This window comes from Crotalus tigris, unplaced genomic scaffold, assembly GCF_016545835.1.
Source record: "Crotalus tigris isolate CLP2741 ecotype Arizona unplaced genomic scaffold, ASM1654583v1 scf7180000018585.330925593:3314079, whole genome shotgun sequence".
Lineage (NCBI taxonomy): Eukaryota > Metazoa > Chordata > Lepidosauria > Squamata > Viperidae > Crotalus > Crotalus tigris.
Window position 1 is genome coordinate 3,742,439 of NW_024097088.1, and position 21,376 is coordinate 3,763,814.

The 21,376-nt window shown below is 42.7% G+C and overlaps 1 protein-coding gene across 5 annotated transcripts in view; it reads left to right on the top strand.

Moving 5' to 3' along the window:
- The window catches only part of LOC120313254 (gamma-aminobutyric acid receptor subunit beta-4), a 37,538-nt gene extending 16,757 nt beyond the window's left edge, over nt 1–20,781 (top strand). For all 5 annotated transcript variants that reach the window (XM_039354990.1, XM_039354992.1, XM_039354993.1 and 2 more), the window contains 6 exons: nt 3,372–3,592; nt 9,162–9,244; nt 10,498–10,635; nt 13,631–13,783; nt 15,481–15,740; nt 19,157–20,781. In XM_039354990.1, the coding sequence (XP_039210924.1) occupies nt 3,372–3,592; nt 9,162–9,244; nt 10,498–10,635; nt 13,631–13,783; nt 15,481–15,740; nt 19,157–19,534 (1,233 nt within the window). In that variant the 3' untranslated portion in view covers nt 19,535–20,781. The remainder of the gene's footprint in view (nt 1–3,371; nt 3,593–9,161; nt 9,245–10,497; nt 10,636–13,630; nt 13,784–15,480; nt 15,741–19,156) is intronic.
- The last annotated feature ends 595 nt before the right edge of the window (nt 20,782–21,376 follow it).

Genomic DNA, 21,376 nt, shown 5'->3' on the forward strand with positions numbered 1-21,376 from the left:
CCCCTCTCTGATCAAGAAGCTGCAAACTCATTTTGAAACAACACATCTAGACAGCTAACTTGCTGGTCATGTATGCTCTTTGTGTCTCATAGTGTTTTCAATATATCCGGGCTGCAAAACTCCTAATGCCCATTACACGTGTCACCGAGCCCAGCTACTCAAGGTGCTGCCTGTGCCCTGCAGTACTTGCTCAGGATGATCTCTGGAGACAGAGAGCCTGTTCTTGGGCACAAGTGAGATGAGGAGGTAGGAATAGACCGTGGTGTGTCCATTGGGTTAGGTAGAACCCCCTGCTTATTTTTAAAGTCAGATTTATTTCCCACCTTTTCTCCAAGTGCTCTAGGCAATTTATACAGTGTGCACCCTTATATCCCCAAGAGCCCTTCTGTGAGGCAGGATGGGAGGGAGGACCGGTCCAAAGTCCCCCAGGGGAACTTGGACCTGGCTCTCCCTGGCTCTAGTCCAGCACCCTCCTCATTCTACTGTGCTTGGCAAGGTGAAGGCCCCATTGAGACTTAGTAGCAGGGGGTTGTTAAAATTCCTTACTGCCTCCCCTTAAGTATTTTTTCTTACATAAGCCAGGGGTACACGCATGCTGCTGCTGTACTGCTTTCCCAGGGACATTTGTTGTGCTAAAGAGCATGTCTGAAAGACAGAGAGGTCTTCAAAGGTGTGTGTGTGTGTGTGTGTGTGTGTGTGTGTGCACTCGTGCAGACAGATCAGGATGCTGGTCTCACTCTGAGAGGAGACCAGAGGCAGCCAGGGAGCCCTGCTGTAATAATATACTCTAGATGCATTTCTGATTTCCTTCTTCCTCTTCTTTTGTTTTTGCCTGCCAAGTGTGAGGAAGGGGAGGCTTGGTGAGGGGAGGGGAGCACTTGGGATTCCAAGGCAATGAGCTGTTGCTAGGCAACAGGACAAAGGGATCTAATGAGATTGTGCAGCCCCTTCTTGCTAGTAGGTGGCCCCAGGACAGGCTTAGGCACCTTCGTTCTTGGAGCACTGCTTCCTTCCATGCAGAAGGCTTGGCCCTCACCCGGGGGCCTGCAGATGGGCTGGGTCGCCCCCTCAGCAACTGCCAGGCAGGCATTTTTGTGGGCTGCTCTCCAGTTCTTCCCAGCATTCACAGCTCTGCCTTCCTACCTCTATAACTTCTTTCTTATCATCGTTCAGACAGAATCGTTTTTTCATACCTCTGATTAGCATAATTTCAGAAATAATTAAGTTTTACTAGTGCTGCATTTTTGGAAACTATTCTCTTCACTCTAAGCAGGTCTTAAAGCAAAAGCTTTGTAAACCAAAAGAGCAGAGAGATGGTTGGACATGAAGGCAATTCTGTCTCCTCTTCCTCCTCCGACTGAAATGTGGAATGAAGATCATCCCAAGAAATGGGACATATTTCTGTCAAGGAAGGGAACTGAGCCTTTGGGCAGGCCAGAATCTGGGTGACACCCCCCCCCCCAAGGGACTAAGTGCAAGCAGTGCAAAGGGAAGGCAGACGCGGACAGGGAGGCAGAACAGCGAAAAAGAATGGCTGTATTCATACAAGTTGCTTAATCAGGGCAATAAATAATCTCACAGCTGCTTTTGCTCAGACAAGAGATCAAACTTACTGGGTTGTTTTTTTTTTTAAAATGGCAGTTTTGTCCGCTTATGTTCCATCAAGTTGGTGTCACCTCTTGGCAACCACATAGATTTTTTTCTAGTATGATCAGTCCCCAATCTGGCCCTTCAGTTTTTCAAATATGCACCCATTGGCTCTATAGTCCATCCACCTGCCCCCGGCTGTGTTGTTTATTTCTGCTTTTTCCAGAATTACAGACTTCTCAGGGGAACTAGATCTTTGAATAGGCCCAAAATATGTTGGTTTTGTTTGGAAAAAATAATCAAGCAGTGCATTTGTGAGCATCTAGAAATAAGCAAAACAATTGCTAGAAGCCAGCCTAGGTTTATCAAAAAACAAGTCATGCCAGACAAACCTTATTTCCTTATTTGACAAAGTGACTAAATTAATGGATCAGGGAAATGCTGTAGACATAGTTTACCTAGATTTCAATAAGGCATTGGATAAAATAGCCTACTTCTTGGCAAAATAAAAGAATGTGGGATAGGCAGCATCACTACCAGATGGATTTGTAACTGGCTGGCCAATTGCACTCAATGGGTAGTCTTCAATAGAATTACATCTACCTGGAGAAAAGCATGCAGTAGATCAAGGTTCTGTCTTGGGCCCACTACTCTTCAATTTCTTTATAAATAATCTAGATGAAGGGATAGAAGGGGAACTCATCAAATTTGCAAATGACACCAAGCTAACATTTTAGAAAAATAGCTAACACTTTGGAAGATATTTTTCAAGAGGCAACTGGACTTTCTTGTTTTTCTTTGAAGACATTTCGCTTCTCATCCAAGAAGCTTCTTCAGCACTTTAGAAGATAGACTCAAGATTAAAAGGGCCTTGACAATTCAAACACCGGGCCCTATCCAACAAAATGCAATTTAGTGGTAAGAAAAGTAAGGTCCTATACAGAAGCAAGAGAAACCAAATGCACAGGTGACTCAACAGTAGCAACTGTGAGATGGTTCTAGATGTCCTAGTGGACAACCACTTAACTATGAGTCAGCAGTATGCTACAGCAGCCACCAAAAAAGCCAATGTAGTCCTAGGTTGCATCAATAGAGGTATAGTTTCAAGATCCTGTGAAGTGACAGTATCAGTTTATACTGCAACGGTGAGATCATATTTGGAATACAGCATCCAGTTTTGGCCACTAAGATACAAAAACAATGTTGAGGCCCTAGAAAGAGCACAGAGAAGAGCAGCAAAGATGATCAGGGGTCTGGAGGCTAAACCATATAATGAACAAGCGAGAGAACCAGGTATGTCTAATCTAATGAAGAGAAGGACTAGGGGTGATATGATAGCAGTCTTCCAGTACTTGAGGAGCTGTCATGAGAAGAAGGGGTCAACCTATTTTTCAAAGCACCTGAGGGCAGGACAAGAAGCAATGGATGGCAGATCAACAAAGAGACACCCAACCTAGAATTAAAGAGAATTTTCTTCACAGTAAAACAATCAGTGGGATAGTTTACCTTCAGAAGTTGTGGGTGCTCCATCACTGGAGGTTTTCAAGAAGAGACCAGACAACCATTTGTCCAGAATGGCATAGGGTCTCCTGCTTAAGCAAGGGGTTGGACTGGAAGACCTGCAAATTCCCTTCCAATCCTACAGTATTATTTTATGTTCTATGTCATTCTCAAAGAATTCAGTTGCCATCAGATGCCCTGACATTCTCTGTGCTGCTGCCTAGAAAAGACAGGTGGCCATTCTTCTGACATTTAGCCCATGGCTTCTCCACTTGTGTTCCCAGGACTACACCATCACCATGTATTTCCAGCAAAGTTGGAGAGATAAGCGTCTAGCCTACAGTGATCTAGCCCTAAACCTCACCCTGGATAATCGGGTGGCTGACCAACTGTGGCTCCCTGACACCTATTTCCTAAATGACAAGAAGTCATTCCTGCATGGGGTAACAGTCAAGAATCGGATGATCCGGCTTCACCCAGATGGGACTGTTCTTTACGGCTTGAGGTGAGTTCAAAACAAAGCATTCAGTCTGGATTCTACCCTTTATGTTCTAGTAAAATGAGGAGAAAGCTGGCTTTTCTGTAGTGTGTTTGTATTGCAATTGTACTTAATAATATCAATATATTTTCCCAGTAATTTAGAAAAATGATCTGGGTTTGAATTATTTGTATGGGTTCCAAAGTTACCCTCAGTAGCATTTCAAAAAGGCTTCCAATCTTAAGTCAAAATCTAGAAATAAGAAATTTTGGTTTTCTCATAATCAATGTATTTGTGGCAATGCTGTAATAGTTTGTGGCCAAAATGTGTGTGTTACACATTGATCTCTAAATGGTTATTTCAGTTTGCACAGGACAATTGCAGTTCAACTGCCCTGGACAAAGTTTTGGCTTAGACCAAGCTAAGGGATTCCTTTCCATTTCCCCTTCCTGGCTTAGAAGAATGTGTGGTCTCCATACAAGGAGGTTAATTGAGTGCAGTTGTAATGGTGTGTGGCTAACAAATCCATAAGAAGTATTCAATTTGGATTGAATTCCTTTGTAGCATAGAATTCTTTAGAAGCTATGCTATGGTCACCAGAGGCATAGGAGAGGGTAGAGTCCACCTGATCCAAAGCTAGAGGAAGATATTTGTTAGAGGTGACTAAGTCACTATGGATAATAGTGGTGGATAGTTATCAATGAGCCTGGACTGTACTAAAATCTGAGGCAATATGATCATGCAAAGTTGAAAATTTAAAAAGGTGGTTATCTGACCCAACCATGAAGGAAACAAGTGGTATAGTACAGCACTTAAAATCACAAAAATACAAGGGTAACTAAGAAAAGGCAGAAGTAATCAACTACTTCCACTTGGGTTTCATATTTCTTGAGGAGAGGATATGCATCCCAGCAGGATGTTAGGAAGAAGACTTGAGGGCATATATGGCTATGCCAGGATAAGAGTATGCATGGAAAGTATCAAAGAGCGAGAGTGGATCACAAACTCCGTATGAATCAGCAACAAGTGACGAGGCTGCTAAAATGTCAAATTCTCTATCATTTGGGGCTGATATACAACTGTATATCTCCGTTCTGGGTGAAATGAGTGATGCAGTGAATGCCCTTTGGCGGTGCCTGGAGGCTGTGGGGGGTCTGCATGGGGAACAACAGACTTCAACTGAACCCTAGTAAGACAGAGTGGCTGTGGGTGGGCCCTTCTGTGTCCAGGGGTTATCATCTTTGATCCTGGATGGGGTCACACTACCCCAGACATATCTGGTATGTACTGAGGGGGTCCTTGCTCAAAGTTCAGGTGGCAGCCATGGCCAGGAGTACCTTTGCTCTTTGTGTGCCAGTTATGCCCCTTCCTGGACAGGGAGGGCATCTGCTCGATACGTATGACCTAGTCATCTCCCGACTGGACTACTGCAACGTGCTCTACATGGAGCTACCCTTGAAAAGAAGCTTGAACTGGGTGCAGAATGCAGCTGTGTGAGCCATACTGGGTGCCCAAAGAAGGGCATGTACAATACCTGCTCAGCGAACTGCATTGGATGCCAGTTTGCTTCTGGGTCCAGTTCAAGGTATTGATTATTACCTATAAAGCTCTACCTGGCATTGAGTCAGGCTGCCTGTGGAACCGGCTTCACCGCAGCATATTAGCCCATCCCACTAGTTCAGGCAGGCTACAGACCCCATCAATCAAAGAATTTACACTTCTGCCACCCAGAGGTGAGGAAAGCCCCCACTCTCTTGGCCTTCCACAAAGGATGCAGGGCCCACACAGCCATGGGACTGGTTGGCCCTATGGAAAACACCTTCCCCCACAGCCTATATTAACAACTCCTACCCTCCATCTTTTGTAATTTTATAATATTTTATATTTTTTAATTTTTAAATTATTCTGTTTTAATGCTTAATTTTATTAATTAAATCGTACATCTTCCAGAACCCCTCCCTGAGGGAGATGGCAGTTAAGAAATGTGAAATATAAATAAACAAACAAACTATAGCTTCCCATATCAGGCAAGATTGTAGTTCTGCTACATTCTGCACTTGTCAGTTCCTACCTCAAATACTCTGTGTCCAATTCTTGGCATCATACTTTAAGAAAGAGGAAGAGAAACTGAAATGAATGGGATTACCAGGGAATCAGGAACTATATTCAGAGAAAAGAAAGTGGCCCACAAGAGTGTCCCCCAAGGGACCGGCAATAGCTGTCTTTGCAGGCCTGAAAGGATATCACACAGCAGGAGGTCAAGGCTTAATTCCCATGGTCCCTGAATTCAGGGCAAGGAGAGTTTGCGTGTAGCAGCAGTTTAGAAACAGGGTCTTTTTTTGGCAAGGTTCACATGGAGACTTTGCTTTCCTTTCCAAAAGATGTGCATTTAAATAGGGAAACATTTAATGGTTTAATGGCATTACCTTCTTTTGAGTAGTTATGTTTGTTATCCCTCCTGCTTGAGTACTTTTTATAATATTGTATACATTTTTAAGCCATTTCCTCTTAACCTGAATTCAGGACAAACACAAGAATCTTCCTATTGTTTGCTGCTTGTTTGGCCTTGGCTGGCCCAGAGGACAAGGACCTGAACTGTAATTTGGAGGGTTGTGTGACCCCAGACTGAGCACATTTAATACCCTGTTTCAGGTGAAAACCCTCTGAATCCATCATAGCAAGAGTAATCTCACCAACCATAAAAAATTAGAAATTGGTAGTTCTCTAAATGTTGCTCCTCTATCGCTCTCAGAGACCCAAGAGCTGCTCTCTTGAATTCCAAGGAAGACGCGCAGGTTCTGTTCCTCCGTCTCCACATAGAGCATCAACCAATTCGTGACTCTTGTGAAGAAGGGCTGGTCCTCCCTGGAAGAGATGCTCTAAGTCCAGCTGCTGCCTCAGGGAGTTGCCAACTGGCCACTGGCAGCCAGCCCATTCCTGGGAGCTGCAGTTAGCCTTTCCTTAGCCCCTCCCAGGAGAAAATGCTCCCAGCTACTAGACAGCCATATGCTGAACAGACACCCCCCCCCCCAGTCTTTGGCAAAATGGTCCCGATCTACCTGAGGGTATGCTTTTCCTAAGTTCTCCATTCCTTTGCATCTATTTATAGGGCATGAGACAGCAGCAGAGGCACCCTCAAGGCTTCCCACTACAGACAGATCAAATTATCAGGTCACTGTTGGTTATCTCCCTCCCTCCATCTTCCTGATTTTCCCTTTACATCGTCATGGTCTACATTCCCCTGCTGGTTACAGTCACCTCATTGTCTTCTTTCTCGATCCATGTTCCTGGAAAAGTAAGCGCTCCCTTTAAATAGAGGACATGTGCTTGAGGAGTGCCTTAAGCTCAGCCTCTGAACTGTGCCCATTCAGAGACATTTGCGGGGGGGGGGGGCTGCTGAGAATCCTGCTTTAGGGTCAGACATAGCACACAGATCTCACACAGGGCTTTAACTTAATGCAACAGAAGGATTATTCTGAATCATCATCATTTGTCATCCATCTTTAACAGCACCAGCTTTGTTTTGTCTGGATTTAGCCTGAACAACTCTGATTCTACCTAGGCGACATCAGTTCAGGTTGGAGGCAGATGCTCCAATGCTTTGTTGGATAACATGAATTAAAGTGCCCATTAAAGCTATGCATGATCTCAGCTGGCAGCAATTTATAGAAATTTAAAACTGCTCTGGCGATGATAATAATACCGAAGAACCCACTGCACAGCTCTCAAGATCACATAATTTCACTACAGATCTGTTCAATGAACACATGCACCTTTGTGCACTCACCTGATAATTTGTGGGAATTTTCTCTATGAAGTATGTGCCAGGTGTTTTTAAACTCTGGGGCAGAAACAATATGGTCCAAGGTTTCCTGACAGGCCCAGCTATATCAGCAAGAAGGAATTCTTCTGATCAGTTTTCAAAGGAACATCATTCAGCCAGGTAAAGCCACCACCATCTCTTAGTCACTACAAGAATCTGGTTGGAAAGGATGAAGGCAAAAAATAAAAGGGAGGGAGGACATTTTTTCTAAAAGAAAACCAGAAATGGTTTCTTTAGCACCATACCAAAGTACCAGTTCTGTCTCCATTGCCACAATGAAGCAGGTGGGACCAAATTGCTTAGACTTCCCAGAGTAGTCAGTTCTCAGCATTGTGGCACAGCTCTTGCAGACAGGAGAAGAATAACTAAGAAGGTGGTGCCATCCAAAAACCTTCTCACCTCACAGCACAGCCCTGAGAAGAGACTTGCACCAAAGTAACCCCAAGGCACCATCCTCCATCAGCTGATGACCTCAACTTCTACCTCCTCCATGATGGTCTTTCCCAGTTCTGCTGCCTTGCTAAAACTCACTCCAGGCACAAGGACAAAGGCCTGCCTAGCTTCCCCAAACTGGCCAGCCAATCAGACTTCTGGGATTTCTTGCTTTGTATCAAAATTTTTGCTTTTCCATTGTTCAGGGTTCCTCTTCTCCTGAGATTGTGCTCCTTCTTTAGACTGAATTCATGACACAACCACATCCCATCCTCTCGGCAGCTTTGCAGGGCACAATAGGCATCACAAGGGTGTCTCATACTGACTCCAGGTTGCCCTACAAAGCTCTGGAAAGGATGACTTTTATGGTCTGAAATTGGTGTTCTTGAACTGGTTATTGATATTTATGGATCTGCAGCTGACATTTTGTGGTAGTCAAATGCAATTGTATAACTTGTTTATGTAATTTGGGGGTGGATGATTTGAGGGATTTAGCGCTGTGGTTGGATTGCAGTACATTTACAGCAGCAGTTCTCAATCTTTTTAATGCCGCGACCCCCAACCAGTCGTAAGTCGAGGACTACTCAACCGGTCGTAAGTCGAGGACTACTCAACTGGTGCAGCACCGTTTGCAGAATGGGACTTTTGGCGGGCTCAGCAGGGCAGAGACAGCCTGGACAATTCCTATTGGCTTTTGAAAGCCAATAGAATTAGACTCTATTCAAGAGAGTCTATTCTATTGGCTTTCAAAAGCCAATAGAATAAAAGGGAGTAGCACAGCTAAGGAAAAGGGGGAAAAAATGGCGGACTGCGTTGTTTGGCGACCCCCGTGAAATGGTCGTTTGACCCCAAATGGGGTCCCGACCCACAGGTTGAGAACCACTGATTTACAGAAATCATGTCTGGGCAATCAAAATGCTTGATTAGATTTGGTTTCCATATTCCATTTGCAACTTAGTTTTGCTTCAGACCAACTGATCCTTTATGAAAAGTTCAGATGTAGGTGTTTGCATTTTAAAAAACAACTTATGCCTAGATTTATTCCTGAGCTTTGCCTGCATTGTAACAAACATGACTGTCTCTTGTTCACTTACTGATTTTCTTCTTACATTTTCTTTCTGACCCTCCTAGCTTGTTTTGGTAGAGCTGCCGGGCTGGCTGCAGTGAGTCACAAATGACTTAAAACTGTGCAGTTGATGCTGTGTAGCACAGCCGGTCTCTTCCTGTCATTCCCCACCTCATGTACACACCTACCCTACACTCTCTTTTTGGTTGTCATAGGGACAGCAACCCACCATGTTAACTCTCCCTTCCTTCTTTCCTTCTCTCCCTCCCCCCCAGAATCACTACCACGGCTGCTTGCATGATGGACTTAAGGAGATACCCCCTTGACCAGCAAAATTGCACTTTGGAAATTGAGAGCTGTGAGTACCAGCCTGTTTGGCCTGGAACGGGCTCCCTCAGTGAGTTTGAAGAGGAACATGGGGTGAGGTTGGGTGGGTGGGGGAGGGAGGGAGAGCATGGACCCTTCTTTGCCTGCCTGCCTTTGACATTTACTCTGCCACTGAGGAAATCTCCTCCTGCTTTGCTTGCAGAATGCTATTTTGTCTCCTTTCCCTCTGAGTAGGACTAAGTGGGGTTCTGCTGTGGACATCTGTCAATGATGTTCCACAACCACATTTTTTAAATGGGTTTCCCCCACGGATTCAAAACCAACCACCTTTGAGTGTGTATGGGGAGATGTTATTGCAAAACTGAGGCTCTGGGTGGTCTTCAGAGTGTAGGTAGTGCACACTTGTCCGGTGGCACAGAATATCCTCCCCCTCATCTTAATAACCTCCTTTAATTGGGTGGGAGGCTTCTGCTGCTTGCCGGAGAACAAAAGGCGTGGGGGGGGACCATGGTGGCCAGCTGCCATCTGGGCAAAGGGGACCGGTTATGGGTGTCCGGACCGGTCCCACCCCTCAACCTTCCGGGAACTACCTGAAGCTTCGGCGGAGCGGGCGTGCGCGAGGCTCCTGCGCATCCCGGGGCCCCAGATTCTTTGCCCCCGAGGAACTCGCCCTTCGCCCGGTTAGGGTGTGAGCGCGCATGCTGGGAAGGCACAGAAGGCAGCCCCTTGCACGCCCATAGACACCCGTTTGCAGGAGTGGGAAGGAACTCTTGTACTTGGATGTTCCTTTTTCATTCATCAGAGTTTCCAAACCTTTCTCATCTTCGGAGACATTTGAGTGGGAAAAGCCGTGGTTTTCTCTCCCCCCTCCCCCCCCTCGTCATTTAGGAAGCGGAAGGTGCAATTCCTAGGGCTGGAGAAAGTTTAGCGGACTGAGTTTGCCCTCTGCGTTTGTTTTTGTATTTTTGTGTGGAGGTGACTTGGAAAGACAGCTTCCCAAGACAAGTAAGGCTAAGCTTTCCCAGATGTCATCCCTGGAAAGTATGACAGCTGGCTGCAACAGCTTCTACAGGAGGAGAGAAAAATGCTTTCTTTTTGCAGGGGAATTAGGATTTATGTTTACATTTGTGACAGATAGTAAATCCTAGTAGCACTAATATAAATCATGGTAGGCAAGTATGATGCTAACTCGTGGCCTGTGAGCCTGTGGCTCCTGCATCCTCTGGCTATTCTCTGAAATACTCTGCAGACTTTGCTGAATTTCTCTGCTCTGCTTTTCTCCAGATGGCTACACCGTTGATGACATCGTGTTCTTTTGGCAAGGAAATAATTCAGCTGTGACAGGGATGGAGGTCCTCGAGCTGCCCCAGTTCACCATCATTGAGCAAAGGCTTGTCACCAGAGAAGTGATCTTTACCACAGGTGAGTTCTTCTGTCCTTGCCATACGACAACTCGGGGCATCAAGGCCTCGATGTAAACACCAAGAGAATTAGTTAAACACATGGTGCAAAGACCTAGCTCCCTAGAGAAAAGCTGAGAAAACAAAGAGAAGAAGGTGACCAGTGGCAAGGGGAACAAACTCAGTTACAGTGGTATTGGGTGCACCCTTGGAAGTCCTGAAGACCAAGGGAGGGGCAGATCAGCAGAGAGAACATTATGTAATATGTAGGAGCAGAACATGACTTGATGGCACATTATCCACTGGTCTTGGCCAGATGTTTTCCATTGGAGCGGAAGGGAGCAGCTCCTAAGGTGCCTAACTCTTCTCCCCATCTCTGATTGCATGTACTTCTCTTTCTGTTGGTCCTGCTTCATAATATACATTCTTGTCTTGGATTTTGTCTGCTGTATTCCCTGAAAGCAGATATTTAGCAGTCAACCACAGCTACTATTCACTTTCTCCTCCCCCAAAGCTGTGTGAAAATCTTCTAGCCTGGAGGTCTCCTTTGAGCCCTCTCCAGCTTCTCCACATCATTTAAAAATGTGCTCCCTCAACACAATACGGGACTTCAAGAGTAATTTAACCAACACAGGGCACAATGTGACGATCTTGGGATCTGGGACTTAAGGAAAGCATCAAGAGAAAAAAGATGGAAAAATGAAAAAAAGAGGAGAAAGCTCAGGTAGACATGTTGGGGGAGGGAAAATAGTCACTGAAAAGAAGAAACTATGGAAAGGGAATACTGGAAAGGAACTGGTGAGTTTTGTATCCAATTTATCATTCATGCTTTTATTTGTTCAGTCTCCAGGTCTACCTGAGTAACAATTTACATATGTGTCCTAATAGGTAGGCTTTATTCTGCATAAGCATTTCAAATTTTGTTATTTTTCTTAGAAGCCCTTGTTTGCTTTTGTGGTCACTTTTTATTGTTCCAGCAATTTGTGGGTACATCAAATATGGCATGTTCCAGACTTCTCCAAGTAGTTCTTCCTCTTTCTACAATCTGCTCGTAGTGTCTTAGATAGCATTTTATTGAAGTATCATTTGGGAGTATATTTCTATCAAGATTTGTAACTTTTTTCAGAAGTATATGCAGCACTGTGAGGGTTCTTTGTTTTCCAAAAACTGGACACACCAAAATATAGAATAGATGAATTCTGTAGAAAATAATTCATTATAACACATGCCTTTGCTGTTCCTCTTGGTTAACTTTACCCTGCTAGGCTTTGCAAGCTGGTGTAGCCGGATTTGATGATTAGAAGAAATCAAAGTCATACAATTTGTAGGGTGGCATACGACCTTTGTCTCCTCCCACAAGTCCTTGGGACTACCTACTGCCTGAGTCCTGTTGCTCCTTTTGGGCAAACTCCAAGCCAAGCACCAGGCAGGAACCCCACCACAACAGGTGGCAGAGTCATAGCTGGGGGTCCTGACAGATAGCTCTCTTGCTTGCCTGTAATAATGGTACATTGCAGGTGTCCCACTTCCTCATCTGCTCATTGTCTTCTTTGTTTCCTCTCCTACACGATCACATTTTCATAGGTTAAGAACCCAGGTGTGTGTGTGGGGGGGTGAGACTCCCTGTGGATATCTGCAAGTTCCAAAAAGCATCAAGATGTGGCTCAATTAGCCCACCAAGTGTGGATGCTATGAATAAACTGAGGTGGGAGGAGGGATGAATCAATGAATGAGTCCACCTCCTCTCAAGTTTCCGATGGTGCAGTGGTTAGAATGCAGCACTGCAGGCTAACTCACTGCTCATTCCAGGAGTTAGATTCTGAACAGCTCAGGGTTAACTCAGCCTTCCACCCTTCCGAGGTCAGTAAAATGAGGACCCAGGTTGTTGGAGGCAATATGCAGACTCTGTAAACTGCTTAGAGAGGGTTGTAAAAGCACTATGATGCGGTATATAAGTCTAAGTGCTATTGCTATTGCTGTTAACTTTTGCTGCTGTTTTGGAGAAGCTGAAGCTGTCCGTGGACCGGTGGGATGAGCTGCCTTTCTGTCCAGCTGCAGCTGCCTTTCCCAGATGCAAACAGTAACCCCAGCTTCATTCCATCACAGACCTTGACTAGATAAGCATTTAGGCCCCTTTAGGTTAGAATATGCTACAATTATTTGAAGCATTTTTTCATAACTTTTATATTTCACAGAGCCTCCTTCTCTCCCTCCCTTCCTCCCCAAAGTGTGTCTCTTTTTGCCATGTTAGTTTCATTGTTATTCATTACTACTGTTCCTATGTTGCCCAATTACAGTACAGTAATATTGCAATAAATGTCATTCACAACCAATACCACCAATTAAAATCCATACTGTAAATAATAATCAAAGCACATAGACAAAAATAAAAATGAAACAACTAAGGTTTATTGTTTCATTGCAATGACTATACTTGAAAAGGGTTAAGTTACAATAAATATAAATGCAACTCCTTTTGTCTCAAAACAGATGGTGGTTATAGGGAGTAATGAAAAACGATGAGAGATATTTAGAAATGAGCAAATAAAAAGAGTTTTAACTGTCATTTGCTCTTCTGATGCTCATTAGCCCTATTTTCTAAAGAGGGATTCCCCAGATGACCCGTCCATGTGGGGAGCCATGAAACCTCTTTGGATCAGGTTGCAGCCCACCCTCTTTTGGCTGAGCATCACAGGATTTTATAATTTACATGGCTGTGAAATAGATGATTGCCACTATTTACACAACCGGGACCCTCATTGCTAGAAAGGGCTAGAAGGACATAGGAAGAATAATCTTTGCTCCTTCAAGCAGAACAGGAAACAGACAGTTGGGTTACAACTGTCACTTTATATTGTGGCTATTTGTCATTCAGATTTACTTACCATCTATTGAAAAGTGTATAATAATTACTTTTATGTTGAGTTTTGTGCTGTGAAAAACTAGAAATTTCCACTCAGATGATTCCAAGATCTCCTTCTCATCATACTGTTTTTTCCCCCTCGTCTATCTGGTAGGTTCCTATCTTCGCTTGTCGCTCAGCTTCCGAATCAAACGAAACATCGGTTACTTCATCCTGCAAACATACATGCCTTCCATTCTCATCACAATTCTTTCCTGGGTCTCTTTCTGGATCAATTATGATGCCTCTGCAGCCAGGGTTGCCCTAGGTAGGTCTACAGATTGACATTGACTTGAGACTGAGTTGGCTACAACAACAGAAGAATGTTTATTAAGAATGTTTCAAAAAATTGGGAAAGTTTTTTAAAGGTTTGTAGTAATAAACTGTAGATGAGAAGGCTTACAAAAGGGGAATTTCTGTTTTCTTTTTCAAGAAACAAAATTGTTTCTTGGGATATAAGTATATCAATAATGCTCTTTTCTCAGAAGTTCTGCAACTTCTATTTATCTTGGCTGTGTAAATTGAGAGACTAACCCAAATAAGAAAATGTTGTTCAACTTCGAAGTCAGGGCCTTAGCTATCATTAATAAACCATCTGCTTCTGCAGGAGTCAGGCATCCAATTAATTTAAAAAAAATGATAAACAATATTTCTCCCTCCCCCCAACTAATTATGGGAAACAATGTGATCTTATTGACTTTGTTAATTCTATCTAGTATATCTGCTGGATTCCATTGTAAGTCAAATACCAATTAGGGATTCTTCGAGGTTATTTTGTTATCTGCACAGCCACGCAGTTTTGTGATAAGTAAAACCTGGGGCAAATCTGATTCGGGTAAGGATAAGGGCTAGGGCTACAGTTGGTCAAAATATTACTGGTTCAAGAATTAAAAGAATCTGGATAAAATAAATGTTTTTTTAAAAAAATAAAAGTGAAATATCAGTTGCATTAATATTTTTGATTTTGCTTTTAAAAGAATGAATCCTGTAAATTAAACCTGAACTTTTAAAAGATCTGATTATCAACAGTTTAGATTATTAATCATGTTTTGGTTCTTCACACTATCAGCCAGGTGTTCGCACTGGATTTGACATTATTGTCTATCGAGCTGAGATAGGCAGATGTGGATGTTTGATAGTCCTAAAGGCCTCAGGATGGAAGCTCTTCTGAGCAAAGCTGCCTTTTGCAATTGACTGATGGTGATTTTGTCAATGCGATGGTGTTTCAAGTGGTGCTTCACTTGATTGCACCCAAGGCACCTATTACTATTGTATACTGTCTTTCTTTTTCTTTTGCCATTTCTATTTGCAGGTTTTTGTATTTTATTATTCTTATTTTGATTAGTATTCTGTCCATTTCCCAGCAATTCTGGGCAGTTTACAAATGTTTTAAGTCATAAAAAAAAACACAAAAAACAACAAAAGCAAGAATAAAGATAGCAGGAGGACAAACCAGGTGGGAGCAAATGAAAACAACCTAATTTAAGAGGAGGTTTCAATTCATCCTCATCAAAGGCTTAGGCAAAGAGCCAGATCTTCAGGGGCATGCCATAAAAATGCCAAACCCAGTCTAAACATCTGGCTAATTTTCCCACCAACCATAATAACATGCCATTCAACTCCTAGCACCCTTGTATCAAAGTATGCCCAAACTCACAAGGCCTGTATTGCGGATCTTGTACAATGATGTCAAGAAGATCAGAGCAACCTGAGATTTTGTTACAGTGATTACATAATCCAGAATCAGACCATAAAACGGGCAGGCTGTGTGGCCCCTAAGGAGAGGCCCTCCAGCCAGGAATCAGCTTTCTTTTGCAGAATTAGTGCAGGCTTTTCACACAATCATCCCTCCCCAAAAGCATTTTTAAAAGGTGCTGTGCAGTCTCCCTTGCTCCACTGAAAATCTTTTCCTGACAACAGTCAGCTTGAAAGCACTAAATGTGTGTCTGAACTCTCCCTTCACAGGGGTCACCACAGTCCTCACCATGACGACCATCAACACGCACCTTCGGGAAACTCTGCCCAAAATCCCCTACGTCAAAGCCATCGACGTCTATCTCATGGGCTGCTTTGTTTTTGTGTTCCTGGCGCTCTTGGAATATGCCTTCGTTAACTACATTTTCTTTGGCCGGGGCCCCCGGCAGCAGAAGAAACAGAGCGAGCGTCTCAACAAGACAACTAATGAGGAGAAGCACCGATATGAGGAGAAGCGGGTGAGAGAGCAGGTTGGTAGCTTTCCTCATTGCAGAATTATGAGCAAAATACAGGTTGTGTCTTGTGAGTGTTAAGTGTAGAGCGCAAGGAAGAAGATCTTGAAGGTTATGTGAGCTACATTACCAAAATGCCAAGGGAAAAAACATATCTTAACTCTACAACAGACAAAAAAGTAAGTGGAAGAGGCTCCCTCATTTGCATAAGAAATGGAGGGAGAGTAACCAACTTGAAGGACACCTGGAAGCCCACTAGTAACCAATGCAGCTGGCATAGCACTGATGACACAGGAGCATAATGGAAAGTGCCTGGCTGTAGCTTTCAATTTAGAATGTAGAATTCTGCAACAGATTCTTCCAGCACCCTACGTAAGCCAATCCCCCAGCTGTTTCTGTATCCGCTGCCCTTTTACTGGAGAACCACAAGGACAGCCTTCCAACTGTTAGGTCATATGCAAGTCTTCATATACGTGAAGAAAGACAAAAAGGACAAGTACAAAAAATGGAAAAAGGGACACATAATTAAGGCAGAGTATCAGCAGATAGTCTGAATCTGCAAAGATGAAGTCTAGAAAACAAAGGCTCAGAATGAACAAAGACTTGCAACAAGAGTCAAAGATAATAAATAAAGATTTTTCCACATATAAATAATAAGTAGGTCTTTTTAAGAGGGAAGATGTCAAGGAAGTAACAGGCAATAGAGAGAAACCAGAGCTCCTTAACTCATTCTTTGCATCAGTCTTCACGCAAAAAGAAACTATAATAGCCCATCCTATCAAAAACCTAACTGTAAAAGACAGACTAGAAATAAAAATTAAAATAAGCAAGAAAATGGTTAGAGAATACCTACTGTATCTGATCTTAACAAATGTAAACCACTGGGACTGATGGATTTCATCCTAGAGTTTTGAAAAAGCTGGCGGATGTCATCTCAGACCCATTGTACCATATCTTTCAAAAATCCTGGAATACCGGGGAACTACCAGAGGATTAGAAAAGAGCTGATGTGGTTCCCATCTAAAAAAAACAGACCCAGGAAAGTACAGATCAGTCAGCCTAACATCAATACTTGGGAAGCTACTGGAAAAGCTAATAAAAAAACAGATCTGCGAACATCTAGAAACAAATGAAGTTATAACTAAAAGCCAGCATGGGTTTGTTAAAAGCAGATTATGCTGAACCAATCTTATTTCATTCTTTGACAAAGTGACTAAATTAGTAGACCAGCGAAATGCTGTGTCTAGAAAAAGTTGGAATAGATAGCATCACCACCAGATGGATTTGTAACTGGCTGAGAAACTGTACTCACACGAATTGTCCTTAATGGTACTATATCTACATGGAGGGAAGTAAGTAGTGGGGTACCACAAGGTTCCGTCTTAGGCCCAGTACTCTTCAATATCTTCATAAATGATTTAGATGAGGGAATAGAAGGGGAACTCATAAAATTTGCAGATGACAGGAATAGCCAACATCTCAGAAGACAAGCTGAGGATCCAAAAAGATGTTCAGACTTGAACAATGGGCCCTATCCGACAATGTGAAATTTAATGTGGAGAAAAGCAAGGTTTCACGCTTAGGCAGGAAAAAACTATGGTACAAGTACAGATTAGGCAAAACCTGCTCAAAAACAGTAACTGTGAGAGGGACCTTGGAGTCCTGTTGGATGATCACTTAAATATGAGCCAGCAGTGTGTGGCAGTAGTCAGAAAAGCTAATACAATCCTTGGCTGTATAAACAGAGGCATAGAATCAAAATCACATGAAGTATTAGTACCACTTTATAAAGCCTTAGTAAGGTCACACCTGGAATACCTCATTCAGTTTTGGTCACCACATTACGACTTTGGGGAAAAGTGCAGAGAAGAGCAATTAGGATGAATAAAGGCCTGGAGACTATAACGTATGAAGAATGATTGCAGGATCTGGGTTTCGCTAGTCTAGAGAAGAGAAGGACTAGGAGGGACATGATAACAGTATCCAAGTATTTGAGAGGTTGTCACAAAGAGAAGGGAGTCAACTTATTCTCCAAAGCACCAGAGGGCAGGACAAGAAACAATGGATGGAAACTAATCAAGAAGAGAAGCAACCTGGAAAAAGTTCCTAAGAGTGAGGACAAACAGTAGAATAGCTTGCGATCAGAAGTTGTGTGTGCTTCACCACTGGAGGTTTGTAAGAAGAGACTGGACAGTCACTTTTCTGAAATGGTATACGATCTTCCTGCTTGACCAGCAAGCTGGACTAGAAAACCTCAAAGGTCCGTTCCAGCTCTATTCTGATGGATTTAAACAACTTGCAGATCTAGTCATAAAGGAACTACATCCAAATGTTGAAATGTTAATTTCTACAACAGCATCATTACCATTTTCAAATTTTCATAGTGTTTATTATATCCTCTTCATCTGTTTTCCTTTGACAAACTTTCATACAATTTATATTAATTCCAATCTTCAAGTAACCATTATCTTTATAGATATAAAACGTACATATACACATTTCTTAAATACCCTTTGTAGCATTCCCTCAATTTAGTTTCATCCCAAAGCTTTTATCATTTTTATTTTTCATTCTGTTCCTAAGTGCTCTTTGGGTTTTCTTTATTACCTTCTGTGATACTCTATTTTTCTCTATATGAAGATTATATCTCCCTCACTTTTTGTAGCAATCCTTTTCTTAAATGCAGGTTTTCTAATCCAGAGTCTCTTTCACTTTGTCCTTCCACCAAGCGTCCTTCTTCATATTTCCTCCTGGTATAACACCACTGTTTCCTTGCCTCTGTCACATAACTCTTCTCACTATTTTCCAAGCAGCTCCCACATCCTCTTTCCTTATCTCTATTTTTCATTTACTCTATTGGAAGAGTGATCTGTTTTCTAATACTTATTCATACATAATATTTGCTTTCTCTTTCTGCATAACCTTTACAGGTAGCTCTCAGATTGCGACCATTCATTTAGTGACTGTTCAGAGATGACAGTGCTGAATAAGCAGTACTCACAGCCAGTCCTTGGAGTTCCAGCCATTAAACCTTTCTCACGGCCACATATTCATGATTTGTGCTGCTCCCTGCTGACTTCCTATGAGCAAAGTCAGTGGGGAAGGCAGTAGGAAGGTAGAAGTCACAATCACGTAAGGTCCTCTCTTAATGACCCACAGAGTCCTTGGATTACAACAGCAACCAGGACTGCTGGAATTGCCATTGCTAAGTGACATAGTCAGATGACATCACTTAGCAATGGAAAATTTTGTCTCAATTGTCATTGTAACCTGAGGACTACCTGTATTTTTTCACTTGATTCTTTCCCTACAAATTTGTGAAAAAGATGCTCAGACAAATGTATCATTTATGACATCAACACCTGAGCTTAGGTATCATCCATTGTACAGATAACATGTTAATACTGTGCAATATCTTTGGCCCTTTTTTTCAGGTGGACCCTTATGGCAACATTCTTCTCAGCTCTTTGGAAATGAACAATGAATTATTAGCTTCTGACATGATGACCACAGCAGGAGAATCACGAAACTCTCTCATGTCCTTTGAAGGATCAGGAATCCAGTTCCGCAAGCAGCTGGCCCCTCGAGATGGTTTTGGACACCACCCACCAGTTGAACGCCACATCCCGCTGACCCATCATGCTGCAGCCCATACTCGTGCCAACTGCCGACTCCGCCGAAGATCGTCCAAGCTGAAGCTCAAAATTCCTGACCTGGCAGATGTCAGCACCATTGACAAATGGTCAAGAATCATTTTCCCCATCACTTTTGGATTCTTCAACCTGGTTTATTGGTTGTACTATGTAAATTGATGCCTGCAGACCAGAGAAAGAATAGGGGAAGACACTCAAACTATGACAACAACACAGGAGTGTGGCGATCTTTGGGGTTTGGTTATTCTCTTAATTATGACCAATTTTTCACTCCATCCCCATGTTTGATTTAATTTCTGCAAATCGTTATTCCTCTTTTCAGCACATGATGCGCACACAGAGTTTGTGTGATGGGCTATGTGGATTTGTTGAAGGAGGAGGGAATGGTTTTCAGGGATTTTCCTACCTTCCTTCCCTCCCTCCCCCTCTGTTATGCTTGAAATACTTCACCCCCAGGGGTGGGTAGGGGGGAGATAGTCTCCATCTCTTTTAATTCATTGTTGCAGCTAGTTTAGTTCTTACAGTAGTCTTGCAAAAGTTAGCTCTAGAGTGTGTCGGCAAATGCCTGGCCATCCGCTCCATTGGCTCACAGATTGTGCAGTTCCTCACCTGTGAGGTTATTCTGAGAGTTTTTCTTTCTTCATGGATTCTTTTGAAAGATGGAGCTACATTCTCCTATGGCATGAGTTTCCTTTATTTTGTCTCACCTTCTATCTTATAGGTGCATAAGGGTTTGTTTAAAACAATAGAACCCATATTTTGCAACTGTTTGGGCAGAAACGGGAAATTGGGGGGGGGGCGGCATCTGCTGTGAGTGTGTTGAGGACAAAGGAATGTTTGTAAGCTGCATTTACAACTTTTAGAAGTTTGGGAGTGTTTGCTTTCCTGGGGTGAATGTATACTTTCTGGGGTGAGGGAGGGATTTGTATTGTCCATTGGTGAAATAGGACTGAGAGTTGTCGGTATGAAAAAGGTAGAAGACTCATGCTGAATTGACTTGCCAATAAGCTGCTGCTGCTGCTCTGTTTCCTTCCTTCAAGTTGACTTTGCCCTGGTTGAGTGGGTCCCTTTTGGGCTGCCACAGCTTTACCTGCCACTGCCCTTATTTCTTGATGCCAGAAGCGGACCCGAAAGCATCTCAAGTGGCAGTAAAATTTAGATGAATCCTTTATACACTTCTTTTTCTAATCTCTTTTGATTGGATGTAATATGACCTCAGAGCAGAGTCCATGAAGTTATAGTTATTTGCAAATTCCAATGAGCAAAATTGTGGCCCATTATCTGTTGTTTATTTATTTATTTATTATTTTATTTTGTCTTCTATTTTATTTATAGAATAATAGAATAACAGAGTTGAAAGAGACCTTGTTGTCCAACCCTCTGCTCAGGCAGGAAACCCTATGTCATTCCAGACAAATGGCTGTCCAATTTCTTCTTATAAACTTCCAGTGATGGAGCACCCACAACCTCTGGAGGCAGGTTGTTCCACTGGTTAATTGTTCTCGCTGTCAGGAAATTTTTCCTTAATTCTGGATTGCTTCTCTCCTTGATGAGTTTCCATCTGTTGCTTCTTGTCCTGCCTTCAGGTGCTTTGGAGAATAGCTTGACCCCCGCCTTCTTTGTGGGAGCCCCTCAAATATTGGAAGACTGCTATCATGTCCCCCCTTGTCCTTCTCTTCATTAAACCAGACACACCCAATTCCTGTAACCATTCTTTATATGTTTTAGCCCCTAATCACTTTTTGTTGCTCTTCTCTACATTCTTTCTAGATTCTCAACTTTTTACATTGTGTCGACACAATGTAAAATTTATACAAAATGTATAATGTACAAAATTATACAATGAAATTGTACAATATAACGTTTATTTAATTTATAAGCTGCCCCACTTCCAAACACCTCTGAGTGGCTGACAATTAAAAACCAACTTATTAAAAGAAACACAACAGAAGAGCAAGATCCAAAAACATCAAGACAAATAAAGCAAAGTAAAACAGTCTC